Here is a 21,552-nt window from a genome sequence, read left to right on the forward strand (position 1 = left end):
TAAAGGAAGAACATAACAGAGTTTGAAAAATAAACCAACATATGTAAACAATTTAGTGAGAAGATGTTCAATATGACATTTGAAATGTAATGCTTCATCAAGGAGGACCCCCAGGAATCTTGTGGATTCTACTCTTCTCAGCTCCCTTCCATCAATCTTGAGGATAATGTGATCCACAGTTTTTTTATTTGAGTGAAAAAATATATAATTTGTCTTCTTAATATTCACAGTACAATATTAACAGTTCACAACTGAGTGAGAGAGGAAGACCAATTGCTGACATGACAGTGTTTTTTCTAATTTTATTGAATTTCAGGGACGTGTAGTTAATGGATATTTCAGTCTTCAAAGTGGCAGACCAACATTGCTGTGCAGCTTTTGGACAACTGGAGCAGGTGTTATGTGTTTTTTCACTCTCCCAGCTGAACTTGGTGATATGCCTGAAATGAAGAAGGCATCATAAGCAGCTCTGTGCGCTTTCATCCGTTACTAAAGGAACAAATATTTTACGCAAACTTAACTTCAACTCTGACACTTCCTTGTTCCTCTTTGCACATAGATGTTTGTCTTGTAGGCCTGGTTGGATGCAAAGTTTCAGCCAACAGCAACTCAAACAGGACCTATTATGCTCATTTCAGGAGCTTTTGATACGATATTGGACCCCAGTGAGGCACTATTGGAAGTTTTGATCAATAAAAAAACTATTGTATACAAGCTGTCTGTGCACTCCTCCATTCTGGCTCTTTCCTGCTTCACTCTGAAACGGAATCAGATTCAGTGCAGACAAACTGTTTGTAAGAATTAGCTTTACAAATAAACTTGTGCTGGCTGTGACCAAGATGGCTGCAGTTGTCCTGACTGTGTGGTTTCAGTGCCGTTCCTCTGTTCTCCTTGCAGAGTTCGCCGCTTGTTGCTTAATCTGCTTCGCAGCTCCGTAACTGGTAAACCCAACTAGCAGATCTTGTGTGGTGCTGGTTGGTGCTCATTCTGGAGGCCTCTACTTCGCGTGGGCCTCATGGAGGTTGGGGAGCAGCAGCTCCTGTTGAGGAGCTGGCTGCTTGGAGAGCCTGAAGGGGAGAGGAGCAGGTGGCCAACACGGTCTCACTCCCAATGCGTCAACAGCCTGACGAATGTTCAGGGCCCCTTGGCGTCACATGCCGACGCATTCGGTACCCATTTTTCGACAGTTATCCAGCAACACACGGGCGAGCAGTGCAGTGCACACCACTGAGGTGAACAATAGAATAGAATAGAAAATATTTTATTAATCCCTAGGAGGGAAATTCAGATTGTCCAGCAGCTTACATAACCTAAAATAATATGATATAAATGATATTAAATTATATAAAAAAGTAAAAATAAAAAAATGTATAGCCTAACAAATGGTATTGTGCATCTTAATGACAGTAGGAATAAAGGATTTCCTGAATCTTTCTGTTCTGCAGGTCAGGGAAATGAGCCTGTTACTGCGGCTGCTCCTCTGACCTGTGAGAGTCTTGTGTAGAGGGTGTTGGGGGTCACCCAGGATGGCCTTCAGTTTACACCCCAGCCTACACTTGACCACAGCCTCCACCAGCTCCACTCCCTCTCCCATCACACAGCTACATTTCTTGATGAGCCTGTCTAGTCTGTTCCTGTCCCCGATGTTGTTACCCCAGCAGACAATGGCAAAGAATGTAACACTTGCAATGATGGACTGAATGCACAGCATTACATTACACATGTCAAAAGACCTGAGTCTTTTCAAAAAGAAGAGCCTGCTTTGTGTCTTTTTGTACACAGCACTTGTGTGTACAGACCAATCCAGCCTGTCATCAAGGTGTACTCCAAGATACTTGTATGACTGAACCCAATCAATGTCCACCCCATCCACAGTCACAGGCCGCAAGGATCTCTTCATTCATTCATTAACCTTTATTTAACCAGGCAAAATTTGCTAAGAAAAGATTCTTATTTAAGCAATGGCCTGGTAGGAGGTGGAGGACCTCCTAGGGGGCAAAAGGAAGAGGGGGAGCACAAAAGGACAACAATAAAATATAGACCGTAAAAGCACATATGGCAACAGTGACACATAAAACATAGAGACAATTATACCCCGTGAACGCCCCGACCAGGTCCCTGTATTCATCTTCCTGTCCCTTCTTCACACATGCCACAATGGCTGTATCGTCAGAGTACTTCTGAACATGGCAAGGTTCAGATTCAGATGTAAAATCTGCAGTGAACAGTGTGAAGAGGTAAGGTGAAAGCACAGTACCCTGTGGTTGTCCCACGCTGCTCACCACTGTGTCTGACATGCAGTTCCCCAGCCTCACATACTGGCCGCTCTGTAAAAGAGTAGACCAACAAGATGATGGTTGGATCCCATCTTACACCCATCTTCTCCAGCTTGCCTCTCGGAATTCTGGGTTGAATTGTGTTGAAAGCACTGGAGAAGTCAAGAAACAGCAGTCTCACCCAGGCTCATCCAGGAAGGAGTAAATCCGATGCAACATGTAGATGTACACCAGACGTACCGCGGCGTGCACCTCCTCAGCCGGCTCGTGCCCTGCAGTGATCGTTTCTGCATCTGGTCTGTTATGTGCACGAGCGATCGTGTCAATCCTGGCAGGAAGTCACACAAAGAAACAGGAGAATCCGGTCAATTTTCAAAATAAAGCACCATGATTGGCGAATACGAGGGGCCAATGTGTGTGCGTTTGTAGCTTTTTTGTGTTTATTTATCTTCACTTCTAATTCTTCTAATTTTAATTGTTCTACTGCACTTAATGTACTTTACAGTGTAAAGCATGGCCACTATAGCACTTTATTCTACCTCTCTGTCTCTCTCTTGTTTTGTATGTCAGGTTCTTGTTGCCTGTTTTGAATGTTTGTTAGAACTTCTTTGTACCTCTGATCCCTGTGTTTTGCTCTGTCAAGTTCTTATTGTACTGTCTGTCTTACTTCACCTGTCAATATTGTGTCTGATTTTATGTCTGTCCTGTTATACCTGTGTCTGTCTAATTGTTATGAAATCTTCTTTATGTAAACTGCCAGAGGACTGCGGGTGAAAATTAGCTACTTGCTAATCCCGGTACATTTACGTTGGGCTTCCTCTTTTCTCTATTATTATCCCTATTTTCTCTATTAATGTACATTGTCCTTTTTAAATAAATAAATAAAATACATATAAACAGAGTGAGAGAGATGAACACACACACACACACACACACACTATTTATAGATTGTGATGACTGCTCAAAGTGAGAATGTTAGTGTGAAATATAATTAAGCAATATTACCCTCGAGGGCGCCTCGGTCCTGACCGCATCACCAAAGTGCTCAAATTATGTTTAAGCACACCCTCGAGGGTAATATTGCGATTATACAACAATTACCAACAAAATAAAGCGTATAATTAAATAAATATTCATGTTGATGGACATTTTGCTCTCAAAATGTAAAGTTTTTTGCGAGTGTGCTTCCCGTTTCCATGGAAATAAATGGGGTCTGACTAATAACTGAAACACAATCAGTCACGTCAGTAGACTCCTATGTGTAATGGAACCTAGTTCACCTCTACAGCAAATAGTCCGAACCTTAGTAACGACCTAGCAACAGAAATGATTTTCTAGTCCCAGATGAGTGAACTAGCTGACGTTCATGTTTTAACGCGGTCTCGGACTTTCCCGAACTAAATCAATACTGTACAAACTCGCCCAAGTTATAACAAAGATGCCGTTTTTTTCTTTTCACATATTATGTAGCTTCTACAACCGCAAACTCTGCATGTAAATGAAGTTATAGCGCCGTGTCGCCGACACAGCTGATAGAGAAAGCCAAACGATTACTCCAGACTATTTAAGGGCCCAAACGGCGCAAGCGAGAGAGAGGGAGAGAGAGAAACATACAGGTAATCACCTCCGTTTTATCCAATGAAATATTCAGCTCCAGGCCATATTTTAAAAAACATATTCACCGCGATCACAACTCTCCGACTTTGTAACGTTACACACATGGGAGGGAGACAATCCTCTCGGCTGTAACGGGGAGGTTTACAATATTTTAACAAAAAATAAAATAAAATAATTGTTCTATAAATGTGACTTTGGCAGCTGACAGGAACACCCTACAGGAGGTCAATGTAGTTTGTGATTTATTTTCACGAGTAATAAATGACGTTTCTGAAAATAAAAGGGGGAAAAATCCATGTTGCCATGGAGATGTATAAACAACATGACATGGCGAAGTAATATTTTCAGTGATGAGTCAGCCGTGCTGTAATGCTGATTTTGAGCACGTTCTGAATGTCTTATTGACCAATCAGATTGCTTGGTCGGAACTACTTGTTGTATAATACTACACATTGTTGTTTTCATTAAAAAGAACATTTGCACAAAGCAAGCCTATCCAATTTTCCAGGTTGATAAGAGTATTAAAATGATAATTCAAGGGACATTTAGAATAGATGAAAATGTGCGATTAATTTGCGATTAATCGCGATTAAATATTTTAATTGATTGGCAGCACTACACACACACACACACACATAGTATATATATATATATATATATATATATATATATATTTTTTTTTTTTTTTTTTTTCAAATCTTTTTATTGACATTTTTCAACAAAATGACATATAGTGGTATCTAACAATGTGGAAAAAGACATTTACGAGAGTATGTCAACAAATCCCCTGAACCCAGTTCCACCCACCAACCCACTGCAGGTCAGAACCAGACTGGGACAAACAACACACGCATACACACACAAAGAAAAAGATAGATAGAAGATGAGGAGAGAGATATACTGTTTCAATATTTGTGTTAATAAAAGTACCATTAAAATTCCGTTCCGTTGATCTTTGGTTAAAAAATCAACATGGTTTCAATATTAGTTGAGGGATCTAGAATCAACATCAGAGTTTAATCTTGATTCAATGACAATGACAATGAAATGTTGACATAACAATGTTGACAAGACACTGTTTCAGTGATTATCTGGTATAAAAGGAGTAGGATGGGATGGATATCCACCCCTCAACAACCTGCTTGTTCGTTCATCCTCCTGTGTCAGATACCACTACAGGTAAGTGAACATTTGGAAGTTTACCACCTATCAACTGAAATCCATACATAGGCTAATGATAAATAGATTGTTCTCTTAAATCATTTAGGCTTACCATCACTGAGGTCACTACACTGCTGTAGAAGACTACACAGTCAGCTTGTTTTGTCTTTCCACAGATGGCGTCACATTTTCAGGTGGTCTTCCTCCTCTGTTTCACTGGTGGACTGTTGTTTGAAGGAGCTGTGAGTAAAACTCTCTGATCCCCACTTAATGAAAACAAACAGTGCTAAAGAACATGACCCTGACTTTACTTCCAGTTGCATGTGTAGTGAACAGTGAGGTGAGAAAACCACTCACAGAATTAAAAATCTTAAGGTTTTGAGTTTGGTGTAACTTTTGAGTTTCTTCTTTTCTAAAGTTGGACACAATGAAGACATCAGGATTCTGAGTAGACTATGTCCTCCCTCAAATTAATACATGGATATATGATCACACTTTTACTTGAGCTCTAATAGCTTTTGCATTGGTTTAATGTAGTTGTGGCAGGACCAAAGAGGGCATTGGTGCTGACCACTCAACTAAAGGAATATCCCTTTGGTCGAATCACCAGCGCGCATGACTCTTACCCTGGAGACACTAATTTATAAAAAAACAAACATTAAAAGACATAAAACACACAAAAAGAAACATACAATACTATCCATTACCTATTGCGCCTTCTATTCCCACATTTCCATATAGCACTAAACACCCACCGCTGTTTTGTAATCTGTTTGTTCTCAAAAAGACAGTGACCTGGGTGTGTTGTGTCTTTGAGGATTTTTTTTTTATTTTTTTTGCTTTTGTGAGACAGTGGGAACCAAGTTCATCTAAAGTGGGGAGAGTGCAGCCAATGATCTTTTGAGCAGTAGCTATGACCCACATCATTGTGTTATAAATGTCTGGTACTTCTACAATGGTGCCAGAGACTATGCATGTTTGGTCCAAACTCCGGAAAATAATTGACATGATCATATTTCACTTAAAATGAAATGCAAATATGACAATTGACAAATTATTCATATTTCCATATTCTTTTTCCGTTAGCCCTACATTAATGGTGCCTGAATGCAAAAGTAGCATTGCACAACTGCTCATCTCCATGAATCAGCTCCTAAACCAGATTCATTTACATTAATTACATTGAGAAAAGCACTGAAACTGATCCTGTTGCTTCTCCTGAAGAAATTAGTCTCAGCCCTTTACAGAGGGACTGCTGACACTGATATTAACAATCTGCTCTCTATGTTCTCAGACATCCACCTCCAAACAAGTCAATGTCGACCTACCAGGTTTGTAGCTGCTTTTTCAACACTGGAGGTGTTTGGGTGGATTTACAATTATGCTACATGGCAGAAGTTTTACTTTGTGTGTTTTGTTATTCATCACTTGTATGTTTACATTGTTTTTGTCATGTGCTAAATGATGTTAACTAATCGGGTTTCCCGAGGAGACACAACAGACACACTGCAGTTACTCCCAGCCATGTGCACTGGGACAAGTAACTACCACTAACATTAACTACTAACTACCACCTATCACTCTACTTTACAGGTGCTCTGACAACTACTAATGAGAGTTGTTAGCTTTCCTCTACCTAAATGAGATTTATTTTCAATCCACCATAATTATCTAACTATCTAACTGTGTTCCAGGTCCTGACTGTCCTCCTGGATGGACGGTGTTTGGCTCTCGCTGTTTCATGTACCGAGCTGATGACAAGGATGCGGCTGATGCAGAGGTATTAGAACAATATGATCACACAGCACCTCTGTTGTGGTTTTAAAACTGTTGATGTGATGACAACTATATGTCACTGGGCTTTGCTTGAAATTTCTGGTTTACACCATAAAGCAGTTTGTGAACAGTTTTCTTGGGATGTTGTTTGTTTTGTTCCTGGCACCAGATCTAGGGTTACACAAGCCAGTAAGCACCGTGTTACCATGACAACTTGAAGGGTCTGGGGCTAAACAGCATGGATGTATTATAGAAATTATAATTTCATGTATTTACAGTATTATAAGCTCTTATAATACATCCATGCCCCACAGAGACAGAGCTGCACAGCTCTGTTTGTGCAATAGCACCATCTACTGACATAAATTGTATTGCGTTAATACAAAACAATGTGTAGTGTTGTGTGTCTGTGTGCTATGTCAGAATGGTTCAAGTACTTCAGGGGGGCTGTTTACATTAAGAAACCATACGCAGCATTTTCCAACCCACTACAGTTTCATCATTTTCTGCTGGTTTAAGGCGATGCCTGTGTGTTTGCTGTTTAGACCCAGGTTGTATTTCTCTCATTTCATTATCTTGGTCATCAGGTCACCTGCATCAGTCTTGGTGGGAACTTAGCCTCCATCCACAGCGCTGAGGAACAGAAGTTTGTCAGAGACCTGATTCTGGAAAAGAGTGGCTCTAATAGAGTTACCTGGATTGGAGCCCATGACGGTGTAAAGGTGAGACATTTAAACACAAAGGATCTGATGTGCCCTGTGCTTAAAGAGGTAACCTGTGCTTTCTCTTCCAGGAGTCCACATGGATGTGGACTGATGGCTCAAAGTTTGACTACAAAGCCTGGAATAAAGGGGAACCCAACAATCTGGGGAAGGAAAACTGTGTAGAGGTTAAGTCTGGAGGTATTTATGATGATGACGTTATACTGGTGATTTGTGTTCTCTGAAGGGGACTTGATTTCTGGAGCCTTACGACAATGGACAGATCATAACATGTGTGTGTGTGTGTGTGTGTGTGTGTGTGTGTGTGTGTGTGTGTGTGTGTGTGTGTGTGTGTGTGTGTGTGAGTGTGAGTGTGTGTGAGTGTGTGTGTGTGCGTGCGTGCGTGCGTGCGTGCGTGCGTGCGTGCGTGCGTGCGTGCGAGCTGGAATGGCTCCAGCTCCACTCGACCCTGCACTTGTAGGCTGATTGAACACACCAGACCCTTTGTCAACAGTTCTCTCATGGCTGCATCTCCATGACAGCACAGCAAATGAATCCTGGGAAAATGCAGCAATTAAATATGTTCCATCTTTTGCTAATAGATCCTTTAAAAAGATAATCAATTATTTAAACTTAGATGTCCTAATGTCTGAGTGCATGTTTGGGAACGTGTGTAGGAACTGTGCATGTCTCTTCAATATCAGAAATATTTACTGTGAATAATCTCTCTCTTCTTACAGGTCTGCAATGGAACGATCAGACATGCTCCGATAGAAGACCTTTCGTCTGTGCCAAAACTTTGGGACCATCAGTGTCTGTGAACATCAGTACTGACTGATCATCACATCAGACTTCAGTGACAGCAGTGTGAACTCACACACACACAATGTCTTCTCCTGAATTTATGATCAAATTAGTTCAGTTAATCACAACTAATCACAGCACAGTCTTGTTTTTGATTTGTGTTCAGGGATATAACATCAATCTATAACTACAGGCAGGTCAGAGATTTGACCTGGTCTTGTCCTCTTTCTCTTTCTTCCCTTCATTTAATCGGTTCTTGTTCTTTGTTCCTCAGTGGTGGTGGAGTGTTGGATTTTGATCCTTCAGTATAAACTGTATTTCTGCTGAATCCAACAACTTTTGAAATAAACAGACAGAGCATCAAGCAGTAGTCATGTCCATTTACTGTCATTGCATACACTTTGATACAAACAGGGAAATGAAAACAACACACATGTCTTCTTTCACCTGAGTCATTATACAGACAAAACCTTTCTGAATCAAATAAGCAGCTGCACTTTGTTTAACATTAGATACAATTATTAGCTTTATACATCCAGCTCCACACACACAGCAATAAATAATAATAATAATTAAATAAAATCACAGGTGTGAAAGAAACTAAGACTAGAAACCTTTCAAGGCCCAAATCAGCTCCAAGTTCAGATGGTTAGCAGACTCAGTGAACTCCGGTGTTGTGAATGGTTTGTTGGTTCAACCTCTCAGAACAGGCATTATCCACAGTCAGAATAGAAGAGCAAAATAGTACATTTCTCTATTTAAAGGGATAGTAGCATTTTTTTAAAGTGGGGTTGTATGATCTACAAATAGCCCCTAAGTACTTTAATTGCAGTAGAAGACTCTCTACACTCCTCCCGTTAGCAACGCCAGCCCATAGCCCTGCCCAGAGATTTACAACATACATTGTTGTGAATGGACCCAAAAAAACTGCCTATTTTCGCGGCCTAAAAGAGGTTTTACGTGTAAAAAAAAACACAGTTCCATTGTTCGCTATAATATAACTTCAAAGTGCAGGAAAAACTTTTTTTTAATTTGGAGCCAACCAACTGCTGATTGGCGGGTGCTAACCCTGGGCGGAGGGATACGTGAGTTGGTTAGGTCCAAATAAAAACTGTGTTTTTCCTGCACTTTGAAGGGCTGGAAGAAATTATATTATAGCGAACAATGGAATTGTGTATTTCTTTTCACGTAAAACCTCTTTTAGGCCGCGAAAATAGGCCGTTTTTTTGGGTCCATTCACAACAATGTATGTTGTAAATCTCTGGGCAGGGCTATGGGCTGGCGTTGCTAAAGGGAGGAGTGTAGAGAGTCTTCTACTGAAATTAAAGTACTTAGGGGCTATTTGTAGATCATACAATCCCCCTTAAAAAAAATGCTACTATCCCTTTAAGGACAAATTCTATTATATTCTATAATATCAAATAGGCCAATGCTTTAATATTCTTCTTCTGTGCCTACTCAAAGCATTTATATATTTGGGGGGGCTTTTTTGCTTTTATTTGATAGTTGAGAGAGACAGGAAATAGGAAGGCAGAGAGAGTGAGTGAGCAGTTTGTTTTGTAATCACCCTCTGTTGTGAGACCAATCTTTCCTACTTGCCAACTTTGGAATGTGAAAAATAGGGAGATTTTTTTCATCGGTGTACAGTATCAGGGTTCATTCGCCAGGTGTGCCTATAAATTGTCGTCATTTCTTGCCTTGTATTTTAAACCTGATGAAGGAAACTTGTTCTGAAACTGTTGTTTCTTTGATATTTAGCCTAATAAATGATTCTGTTTACCATTGAGGACAATGAAAAAATTAGCAGTTTTAAAGGAGAATTCTGGTCATTTTTGACCCCTAAATCGTTGTCCTGATGGTCACCCAGTGTTGGGGGGAGCAAAAAACGCGACTAAAATTGATGCAGGCAAACCGGAGTTACACCATGGCTACCCGGCGCTAGCGCTAGCGACAACGCCAAAGTATGGGGGCAATTTTTTCAACCACAACAAACACTCAAAAAACAGTCAAATATCTATGGTACATGACTTGAATCCTTATGACACACCACTGAACTCATAAATTGTACAGTACAAACCGGTATAAACAGTATAAACTTTGTGTTTTTGCATGTAATCACTCACCTCAGACAGCCGAACTCTGGAACGTCCTGGAAAGACATTAGCCTACTAAGGGATCGCAGAGCGCCTGCTCTCCCCGCCACAGAAACAAACACTTTTTCTTTTTTTTTCTTTACAAAAATAAACGGTCGGAGATATTTTGGATATTACCACTGCACTGCTTTATTTTTGTAAAGAAATCATCACAACAAGGAAAAAGTGTTTGTTTCTGTGGTGGGGAGAGCACGCGCTCTGTGATCGAATAGTAATGTCTTTCCAGGATGTTTCAGAAGGCTATCTGAGGTGAGTGATAACATGCAAAAACACAAAGTTTATACCATTTACTGTACACTATATGAGTTCAGTGGTGTGTCATAAGGATTCCAGTCATGTACCATAGATATTTGATTGTTTTTCGAGTGTTTGTTGTGGTTGAAAAAGTTGCCCCCATAGTTTCTCACTAGCGGCGTCTCACCATGGTGTAACTCCAGTTTGCCTGCATCAATTTTAGTCGCATTTTTTGCTCCCCCCCAACACTGGGTGACCATCAGGACAACGATTTAGGGGTCAAAAATGATCAGAATTCTCCTTTAAAATGAACTCAGAACTGGTCTAGTGGGGAGCAGTGGCTGGTGGGCAAAAACAAAACTCATATTTTAAATCTAGGGGTCTGGACCAGCCATTCAAGGGCCCATTTCCTCTGCTATGGGGGGCTCGTCCATGGAGCTGTGCACCGCGGACATGCACGGAAGGGGGGGGGCACCGAATGCGTGCCGCCACGTCCACTCGGACCAACAGATCCACTCGTGCCGACGTCAACAGCGGCAGGAAACCGGCAGCATCAACGCTACTTGCCGTGTCACTGCCTCCAGTGAGTGACTGAGTCATGTCACCGGCCTGCCTCCAACAAATATCCCCCACAATCTTACTTGTTTCCTTCACTGTAAAATCGGGAGATTAGCGGGAGAAATGGTGATGCTATTGAGAATCACATCCTGGCTGAACCAATGCTGTCTACAGCTAAATCTCTCAAAAACTGTCTGTATGTGTATATTTTTTCCCAAAAAACAAACATAAAACTGGATATTTTTCTTATCTCTGGTGAGAGGCTACAAGTTGTCACAGAATACAAATATTTACAAGTACACATTGACTCAAATCTCAGCTTCAAAACTCACATAAAGAAAGTCAGTAATAAAATTAAGTTCAGTCTATCAAACTTTAGATCCGTCAGAGACTCCTTGTCAACCGAAGCAGCCAAAGTATACTTTTTTTCTATGATAATTTCCCACATCACATAGTAGCTACTGTCTGATAAGTTGGTCTAATGCACACTCCACTGCATTAAAACCTGTTGAATCACTACTGTTCCGGTTGGGCCACAGCCAACTCCCTCTCCGGCTGGGCTGAAGCCACATCCAGTAACTTCTTCGTCTGTGCTGCACCCTCCATGTTACCCACCTGTTGGGCGGCAGCTGTCACCAGTCCCTCATCTGCATGGTTTCCAGTCTCCACCCCCTACCCCAACACCCCCAACACCTCCTGTCCTCTCTCCTGTTCTGGTGTCAGGGGTCTCAGCAGACCCCCAGCGGCACCCAGCTCGCTTATTTCGGGCAAGTTTGAGGAGGATCGTATTTATAACAATAATCCTTTTTTAGCATTCAATAAAATATATTGTTTTTTGTATGGAGTGGTAGGCCAGAGGATCTGAAGAGATTTCATAAATATTTGAACAGTAAAAAAGAATCTATTAAGTTCACTCATTTTTGGATATTTTGGTTAAGAAAACCGCTAATGGTCTATATACAGAGGTGTATAAAAAAAGAAACAGATAGGGACACTTTTCTTTATTATCATCCACCTTTGCTGAAGAGGAGCTTGCCATACAACCAAATTTTAAGGTATAGACGCATTTGTGACTCAGTTGAAGCTTTTGAGATCCAAGCCAAGGAGCTTCGCAATAGTTTTATCTCCAGATGTTATGACACTACTCTGGATCTGATGGATTTTTTCCATGGTGTTTCCAATCATAGAGTTTTATTGGAGTTAAAGGAGAAGGTTTTCTCTGGTCACTCAGTTTCTATGGTCTGCACATACAGTCCTATTTCCAGTGCACTCAAAAAAAAAACGTATAAACAAGCATTGGCATATTCTAAACACAGATCCAGAAATTGACAAAGTTTTCCAAGTATCACCCAGATTATTCTTTAAAAGGCAGCCAACTCCAATCTATTTACCTAGTGAAATCTGATATGTCGACCAAATCTTCTAATTTTCTATCTAAAGCATCTAGTGGCAACTTACCTTGTTTTAAAGCAGAAGTGAGTGATATATTTGTGTTAATATAAGTCTTAAATAGTTATATCTTCCGACAGCAATCACTTACATAGAGTGTTTGGACTGAAACACGGGTCTCTCAGTCCCTCTGCTCTGCTCTGAGCCGAAGAGAAAACATTTATCGTATCCTACAGTTTTTATCCAATGAGGAGAGAGAACGGCATGCAGGGCTGTGTGTGCAGCCAAGGAACGCCGTGAATGTGGTGACGTAGCGACGAGGACTGTTATGGTGCGTTCAAGGAAACTCGTATTTTTCCGACCGTGAAGTGGTACCAGTTCGATCTGGTACGAGTTCACCGGTCGGAAGTTACGAGTGGCCGTTATAGTGACTTTCACCGGTAAAACAGGTCGGAAAAACACGAGTGGGTTGCCTGGAACGCTACAAAGTCGTAAGTTGTGACTTGAAGCTGTAATTTACGATTTCAAAAGCCTGCCTGGAACGCAGCATTAGCGAAAACGACCGGATCACTCACTTCTGCTTTAATGTGTCCAATGCCCTAACAACACAAAATCTGTGGTGTATTAATTGAAATGTCCTTGTAAGCTCGATTATGGTGCGAAGACAAAATGTGAACTTAAAAACTGAACATGAATGTTCTTTTTGTAATCATGATCCTGATGATCAGATACATGGGCATCGAGGCAGTTAAACTCCACATAGAGGTGGGGATCGAGGCAAAATCCTTCTACGAAGAGAATGTTTTTGGATTCATTTCCTTGACACTTTAGAGCCAAAGGGGCTTGTAGAACCCAATAATGTAATATATCCCCAATAATGTAATAAAAAATTTCACTTGAGTGGATTGAAAATGTAATAAAACCATAGACTGTAAAAAGAATGGACGCTACGTCCATTCTTTTGGGTGACGTCCGTGACGTCACCCATTGGTTTTGGGGAGTCGTTTTTGTGACTCAAATATGGCGGCCTGGACAGCGCCATGTTGGATTGGCCGGCCGAGAACCCGCCCACTGGCCTCGAAGCAGCTGTCCACAGAGCTGCTCGGACCTGTCACTCAACGTTTCCGCGCCCTAATTGGCCAGAGTTTTAACCTAATAACAGTAAAACGGTAGAGTTAAAAAAAAATTCACCCCCCTCAGAGTGTGTGCGGGGGTAGAAACTATCGATTGAGAAAAAAAAACGTTCTGACACCAGGCTTTTAACATGTTTATTGAGGATGTAAAATCGGCGATTTTAACATGGGGGTCTATGGGGAATGCTCCCTTCTGACACCAGCCCCCAGAGGAAGCCGGGGGGATTGCAGTTTTTTGAACGCGGAAGTGAGCTTCACTTCTCAGACCCACAACTGCCCCCTTGAATAAAACCTAATAATGTAATAACTTCCCAATAATGTAATAAAGCGCATTTCCCAATAATGTAATACGCTCTTAACCAATAATGTAATAAAGTATTACATTAATAATTAATAATAATAATAATTATTATTATTAATAATAATTTAACAGGAGATCACGGTGATCTCCTGTTAAATTATTACATTATTGGAGTATTATTTCATTATCAGGTCCCTTGAAATGAAGGCTAACCTGATAATGTAATAATGTAATACTTTATTACATTATTGGTTAAGAGTGTATTACATTATTGGGAAATGCACTTTATTACATTATTGGGAAGTTATTACATTATCAGGTTTTATTACATTTTCAATCCACTCAAGTGAAATTTTTTATTACATTATTGGGGTTATTACATTATCAGGGATTTATTACATTATTGGGTTCTACACAGGGCTTATTGAGGAGTTGGTCTTGACCTGTTTCCTGGAATAAAGCTGTTTTCAAGAATTAGTTTTTTCTCAATATCTTTCTGGATCTTTCTCAATATCTGAGTGTTTTTTCTTCTTTACTCTTCTCTTGTCACTGCGGCTGCTACACCAGCCTGATCAGTGATTACTGATAATTAACACGTGTGTGTGTGATCTATGCAGTGGTTTGCCTGATACACGCTGAGGATGGGTTTTCCCGAAACGTTGGTGAGGCAACAAATACTTTACATCGGAGTGTGGTCCTGTACTTTTCGTATATTATCTGGACTTTTGTTTTGAGGATTCAGCACCCATTTATACTTTTTAAGGGCTGAGCATGTTTTTGGACTCTCCCAGCTGAACTTGGTGGTATGCCTGAATTGAGGAAGGCATATAAGCTATGACTCTATGTGCTTTCTCCCATGACTGAAGTAACAAAACATTTTATGCAAACTTAACTTTAACGCTGACACTTCCTTTGGTCCACTTTGCACATACAGATACATATTTGTCTTGTAGGCCTGGTTTTTCTTCCGAATTATGATGTAGTATCACCAACAACAACTTCAACTTTATTTTATTCATACAAGACTTTTAATGCTTGGAGCAACACAAAGTGCCTCACAGGGTTAAAAACATTGAAAGAAAAGAAGAAGAAAAAATGAAGAAAACCCACCCCCACCCCCCATATACACATACAAACACACATAAACACACGCTGACCCACACACTCACACACACACCCTTATACACACTTAGGGCCCTAGTTTCTTAGACCGAGCGAAGTCTAAGCTCAGCGCAGCTTCGCCACGCCAACGGGGCGTGGACCAGGTCCATTTCGCAAGATTGGTGGGCCGCGCAGTCAGACTTAGACTCTCTTTTTTTTCTGTGATAGAGAGTACTGTAGTAGGCTATATACTGACTATCTGATACCGAGGCTGTGGTGGACTAAGAGAGATGAAGATTTGTGTTTTGTTTTTCATTACGGCTGCCTGATGCGCTAATGAATTAATAAGTAAATAAATAAATAAAGTGATCATCACAAGGGCAGAGTGGTATCTCAATACGGCAGAGACATGCAGTCATCCACCCTCAGTCCTGCTCTTGGGACATCCACAGCTGCTTTTCAGTGCCAGTTCGTCCCTGCTGTGTTAATTCAGGTGGAGTTTCCATTACGCGTGCCACAGCCTTTGATCTCTGCTTTGATCTGACGTCAGATGTGACGGGACAATCTATATAGATATAAATTCACGTGTTGATTCCATTAGTTGCATTAAATAGTGGTTATTGTGGATATGTATTGCATTGAAATGTGTCTGGAACTGTGGAGATCTGCCTGTGAGGTCTTGGTGACGTGTGTGCACTGCAGGTCAGTCAGCCAAACTTCCACTGCACCTGCTGCGCTCCGCCCTGCGCTGAGAGTAGACCTGGTTGGAGGTGGCGAGCTTTCAGCGCAACCTCGGCGAGACATTTTCGCACAAAACTTCCACTGCACCAAGCTGAATCTGTGACGCCTCCCCCTGCTGCGCGGCCACGCCTATCTCAGCGCAGCGCGATCTACAAATCTCCCAATCTGACTTTGCGCTAGGCTGCGCTGGTCGAAACTTGCATTAGACCGGCTGCACTACCTTGCGCCACCTGCGCTGCGCCAGCAAACTAGGGCCCTTACTGTCAGTGACGAGACATGGCAGGACACTGAGGCTTGAGGAAAGGAAGACCACCTTTTTGGGGGAGACTGGGGGGGGGGTCTCTTCTTCAGAAGGGGCTTCGCCACCACCAGCTGTTCCTCAAAGAATCGGTGTGGGAATTGGGTCTAAAAGGAAGGTTATGAGCTTAACTTGGGAGAAAACTTGACCAAGTGTCCTCGCATCAACCAGGGCAAAACTCTCCAGGTTTCCTCGGGTAAAATCAATGATCCGGTTGTGTCAACATTTAAAATCTGTTGAGATAAAAGACTTGATCTGAGGTCATTGATTTTACTTCTGAAGTGGTCTGCAAAGTCCTTATAAAGGGCGTCATTTGGTGTCTTGGAAGATTTATAAAAATTTGTGTTTGTTAAAAGTTCGATTGTGGAGAAGAGCATTTGGGGTTGTTTTTATGGTCGTTGATTAGTTTTTGAAAGTAACAGATTCTTGCCTGTTTGATTGCGTTATTGTAAGTTTTCAGGTGTTATGTGTGACAGTTGACGGTTCTGTCACTATGCCTCCAATTGATCATGTGCCCTGGCTACTTGGCCACAGGCATAGCCTATCCCTTTGGTCAAATGGTCAACATGCATGACTCTTACCCAGGAGACTACCAAGGTAACATGTATGCCATATAGCTCATGATTAATGCATTAGTTAGCTGTTACTTAATGCTTATTCACTCCAAATAATCACCATTAGTAAATGATTACTAGAAACGTTATTAACAGCTTACTAATATATGAACTAATGTGTTAATTAATGCTGAGTAGTGCATGCATAATAATAACTAATTACATTATTCAACTTTTATTAATGCTTAATAATGTATTAATTAACTTTGAGTAGTAAACATTAATTAACTGCTTACTAATACATTAGCTAATGTGTCATGGTGTCACCTAATGCTAAGTAATACATAATAATGATTGTTCATGTATTATTAAACAGTTAATTAATGCTTAATAATGCACTAACTAACGTTAATTAAGGGACCCTTATTGTAAAGTGTTACCGGTGTAAGTCTTGTTTTTGTCTTAGATAAAACTGGGTGAGGATGTGAGGGCCTAAGGACAGAGGGTGTTGGTAAAGCCCTTTCAGACAAACTACCTAATTATTATAATTATCGAACATTTGTGGCAAAGATAAAGTCACAGTACATGCACAATAATACTAGGTTCAGCCACAATAGGTCTACTCAGACACGTTTTTGTTCCATGGTAACAAAAATGACTCTTATGGTCTTTGTCTTATTGGTCAGATGAGCCTATATGTACAGTACCGTTTAATTGCCATAAGAATTTATGAATTCAGTATATTTTGTTGTTTTTAAGTTGTGTGGATTTGTCATTTGCTATTAGATAAAAACCTGTTAAATAAGGCCCATCATATTTAGGAACTCAGGATGGAGGAATGTGGGTGAGCCATCACAGAATACGATCTTAAGGATGTTCTCTCTACTAGTGAAGATACAGAGATGGCCCTTCTCATTGTTGAGCTGCTCATGGCACACTTCAGAGAGACGCTTACAGGGCTGGTTTTCTTCTGATGGAAGTTTATATTTTCTGACTTGCCATGTGTTTCAAATATTGAATGTCATATCTATTTATTCACAGCAGATTAACTGAGGATAGGCCTACTACAAGCTGTGTTTTCATTTTGGCTATGAGGGACAGTCTCTCACATGCAATTTTAGCTAATTGCCATTGTTTCCCGCATAAACTATTTGGCTGTTTTTATTCTGTTACTTAGAATATCTTTGGCTCGTTTATCTGGGACATCTAGCAGTATTCATTCCTTTATCAATTGTTTATTGATTATATAGCGTAGGTTTTAGCACCTGTCAGAACAATACAGTAACTCTCATTTTAATTGCATTGAAAATCAAGGTTGTAGATATTCTAAACTGCTAAACGGAGTCACTATTTTATGCCTGTTTTCACTGAACAGTGAACATTTTAAATAACCCTAACTAGAATGTTACTGTAAATTCAAATTATCACAGAAATATACTGCTTTTTTTTTTTTTTACTGTAATAGTCAAATTACAATATATTGCTGGCATTTCTGCTTCCAGTACAACATCCTCACTGTAGCTAAAGCAGGGTTTGTATCATTATTGGCCTATTTTTAGTCATTTTTGTGGTTTAATATCGATTGGAATTTCGATCTTTAGTTAGGTTGAAATTTCGACATTGTTTCAATATTTGTGTTAATAGAAATACCAGTGAAATTCCATTGATCTTTAGTTAGAAAATCAACATTGTTTCAATATTAGTTGAGGGTGGAAACTGATGAAGAATCAACATCACAGTTCAACCTGGATTCACTTAATGACAATGACAACGGAATGTTGATATAACACTGTTTCTGTGATTCTTTGCCATCTGTATAAAAGGAGAAGGACAGGATGAATATTCACCTCTCAACCTGCCTGTTTGTTTCTCCTCCTGTGTCAGATACCACTACAGGTAAGTGAACATTTGGTGGTTTACCACCTATCAACTGAAATTCATAAATACATTGTTCTCTTAAATCATTCAGGCTTACAGTCACTGAGGTCACTACACTGCTGCAAACGACTACTTGTTTTGTTGTCTTTCCACAGATGGCGTCACATTTTCAGGTGGTCTTCCTCTGTTTCACTGGTGGACTGTTGTTTGAAGGAGCTGTGAGTAAAACTCTCTGATCCCCAGTTACAATGAAAACAAACAGTGCTAAAGAACATGACCCTGACTTTACTTCTAGTTGCATGTGTAGTGAACAGTGAGGTGAGAAAACCACTCACAGAATTAAAAATCTTAAGGGTTTGAGTTAAGTGTAAATTTTGAGTTTATTCAACAAATGTAGACCATGTCCTCCCTTAAATTAATACATGGAATGTATATACAGTATGTTATCACACTTTTACTTGAGCTCTAATTACTTTTGCATTGGTTTAATGCAGTGAAATCATAATGTGCCAAAATGTAATGTCTGAATCAAAGGAGCTGTCACACCATACCATCATCATTGTGTTATAAATGCCTGGTGTTTCTTCAAAGGTGCCATAGACTAAGGGCCCAAGCCCAGAAATAATTAAAATTATCATATTTCACTGAAAATGACTCATATTTCCATATTCTTTTTCTATTAGCCCTAGATTAATTAATGGTGCCTGAATGCAAAAGCAGCATTGCACAACTGCTCATCTCTTCATTCAATTAGGTTAGAGACTGAGAAAAGCACTGAAACCAATTCTGTTGCTTTTCCTGAAGAAATGCTCACTAGTTAAAGCAGATATCAGCTTCACGGCCGTTTCGGCTAATGCTGCGTTCAAGGCAGGCTTTTGAAACCGTAAGTTACAGCTTCAAGTCACAACTACGACTTGGTAGCGTTCCAGGTAACCCGTAGCTCGTGTTTTTACCATCCTGTTGTCTGTGAAAGTTCCCTATAACGGCCACTCGTAACTTCCGACCCGTGAACTCGTACCAGATCGAACTGGTATGACTTCACAGGAAGGAAAAACACAAAGTACGAGTTTCTTTGAACGCACCATGAGTTAGCAGCCCCCGCCCTTGTCAGGCATCAATTGGTCCTCGTGCTACGTCACCACATTCACGCGCATCCCTTGGCTGCACACACAGCCCGAATGCCGTTCTCTCTCCTCATTGGATAACACTTGTATCCCACAAGGAAAATTTTCTCCTCGGGTTACAGCAGAGCAGAGTGACGGAGAGACTCGTGTTTAGGCTGAAATACTTCATGTAAGTGATTGCTGACGGAAAATAGGACTATTTAGGACTTATATTAACAAAAACATTCCACTGATATCTGCTTTAAACAGACATCGTATTAGTCTCAGCCCAGAGGGACTGCTGATACTGATATTATCAATCTGCTCTCTATGTTCTCAGACGTCCATCTCCAATCAAGTCAATGTACCAGGTTTGTAGCTGCTTTTTCACTGGAGGTCTTTGGGTGGATTTACAATTATGCTACATGGCAGAAGTTTACTTTGTGTGTTTTGTTCAAATTATTCATCACTTGTGTGTTTACATTGTGTGTCATGTGCTTAATGATGTTAACCAATCAAACCAAATTTTTGGGTTTCCTGAAGAGACACTGGGCCACATTTGGCACAGAGAGCAAGGCTGTCAGTAACATCATCATACTGTACATACAGACTCTACTCTTGGTGTTAAATGTAAATGTCTAAATGAAAGCTGAAACATTTCAATCAGTAGTACTAATTATCCAATGAACTAACTATCTGTGAAATATTTACCATATATAGACATTGTACAGCAGTTACTACAGCAGTTAAAGTGGACTAGAGGCAGAGTCCAAGTGCACTGGGACATACATGTAGCCTAGGTGCTCTGACGACCATTAATGAGAGTTGTTAGCTTTCCTCTACCTAAATGAGATTTATTTTCAACCCACCATAATTATCTAACTATCTACAGTAACTGTGTTTCAGGTTCTGGCTGTCCCCGTGGTTGGGCTGTGTTTGGCTCTCGCTGTTTCATGTTCCACGCCTATCCCAGGGATGCGGCTATTGCAGAGGTATTAGAACAATATGATCACACAGCGCCTCTGTTGTTGTTTTAAAACTGTTAATGTCATGACAACTATGTCAGTGGGCTTTGCTTGAAATTTCTGGTTTACACCATAAAGCAGTTTGTGAACAGTTTTCTTAGGATGTTGTTTGTTTTGTTCCCAGCACCAGATCTAAGGTTACACAAGCCAGTAAGCACTGTGTTACCATGACAACCTGAAGGATGTGCTCAACAGCATACAGGATTTATAATTTCATATAATATAATATTATGTAATTAGGGTCCGGGCAGCAAAACTGCCGGGACACTATTGTATTCCTTGGAATTCTTCTTCTTCTTCTTCTTCTTCTTCTTCTTCTTCTTCTTCTTCTTCTTCTTCTTCTTCTTCTTCTTCTTCTTCCTCTTCTTCCTCTTCTTCCTCTTCTTTTCTTTTAAAATGTATCTCCTCCTACAATTTTTTGCTCAATTGTCACCAAACTTGCTACAGAGCATCTTCAGACTGTCCTCAACAAAATTTGTTTCTCAGATTTTTGATTAATCAAAAATTGAGCCTACAGTGCATGAAAACGTCTGACTGTAAACAGAATTGTAAACATATATCATCCAATTCCTGCTAAATACATTTTTAATCTTCCTGAAAAAAACTGAGAATATTTTGGAGTCGTGGTTGATGAAGTTTGGCAAATATCAGAATTTTATCTCAAAAACTGAATTTTTGCACTTCCGTGCTGTCAAGATGCAATTTATGTATTATCAGATTTTTGTTTAGATATTAGAATTTGTGACATT

The 21,552-nt window shown here is 40.3% G+C and overlaps 2 protein-coding genes across 3 annotated transcripts in view; one reads left to right on the forward strand and one right to left on the reverse strand.

Moving 5' to 3' along the window:
- Positions 1-21,552, forward strand: part of LOC310988906 (galactose-specific lectin nattectin-like) — a gene marked incomplete at its 3' end in the record, with an annotated part of 114,190 nt that overhangs the window by 76,160 nt on the left and 16,478 nt on the right. The window contains exon 6 of the mRNA XM_083975710.1: positions 7,624-7,713. Within this exon, the coding sequence (XP_083831836.1) occupies positions 7,624-7,713 (90 nt within the window). The remainder of the gene's footprint in view (positions 1-7,623; positions 7,714-21,552) is intronic.
- The window catches only part of acss2 (acyl-CoA synthetase short chain family member 2), a 156,711-nt gene that overhangs the window by 68,523 nt on the left and 66,636 nt on the right, over positions 1-21,552 (reverse strand). The gene's annotated exons all lie outside the window — the stretch shown is intronic.

The sequence above is a fragment of the Trachurus trachurus genome, assembly GCF_905171665.1.
Source record: "Trachurus trachurus genome assembly, chromosome: 7".
Classification (NCBI taxonomy): domain Eukaryota; kingdom Metazoa; phylum Chordata; class Actinopteri; order Carangiformes; family Carangidae; genus Trachurus; species Trachurus trachurus.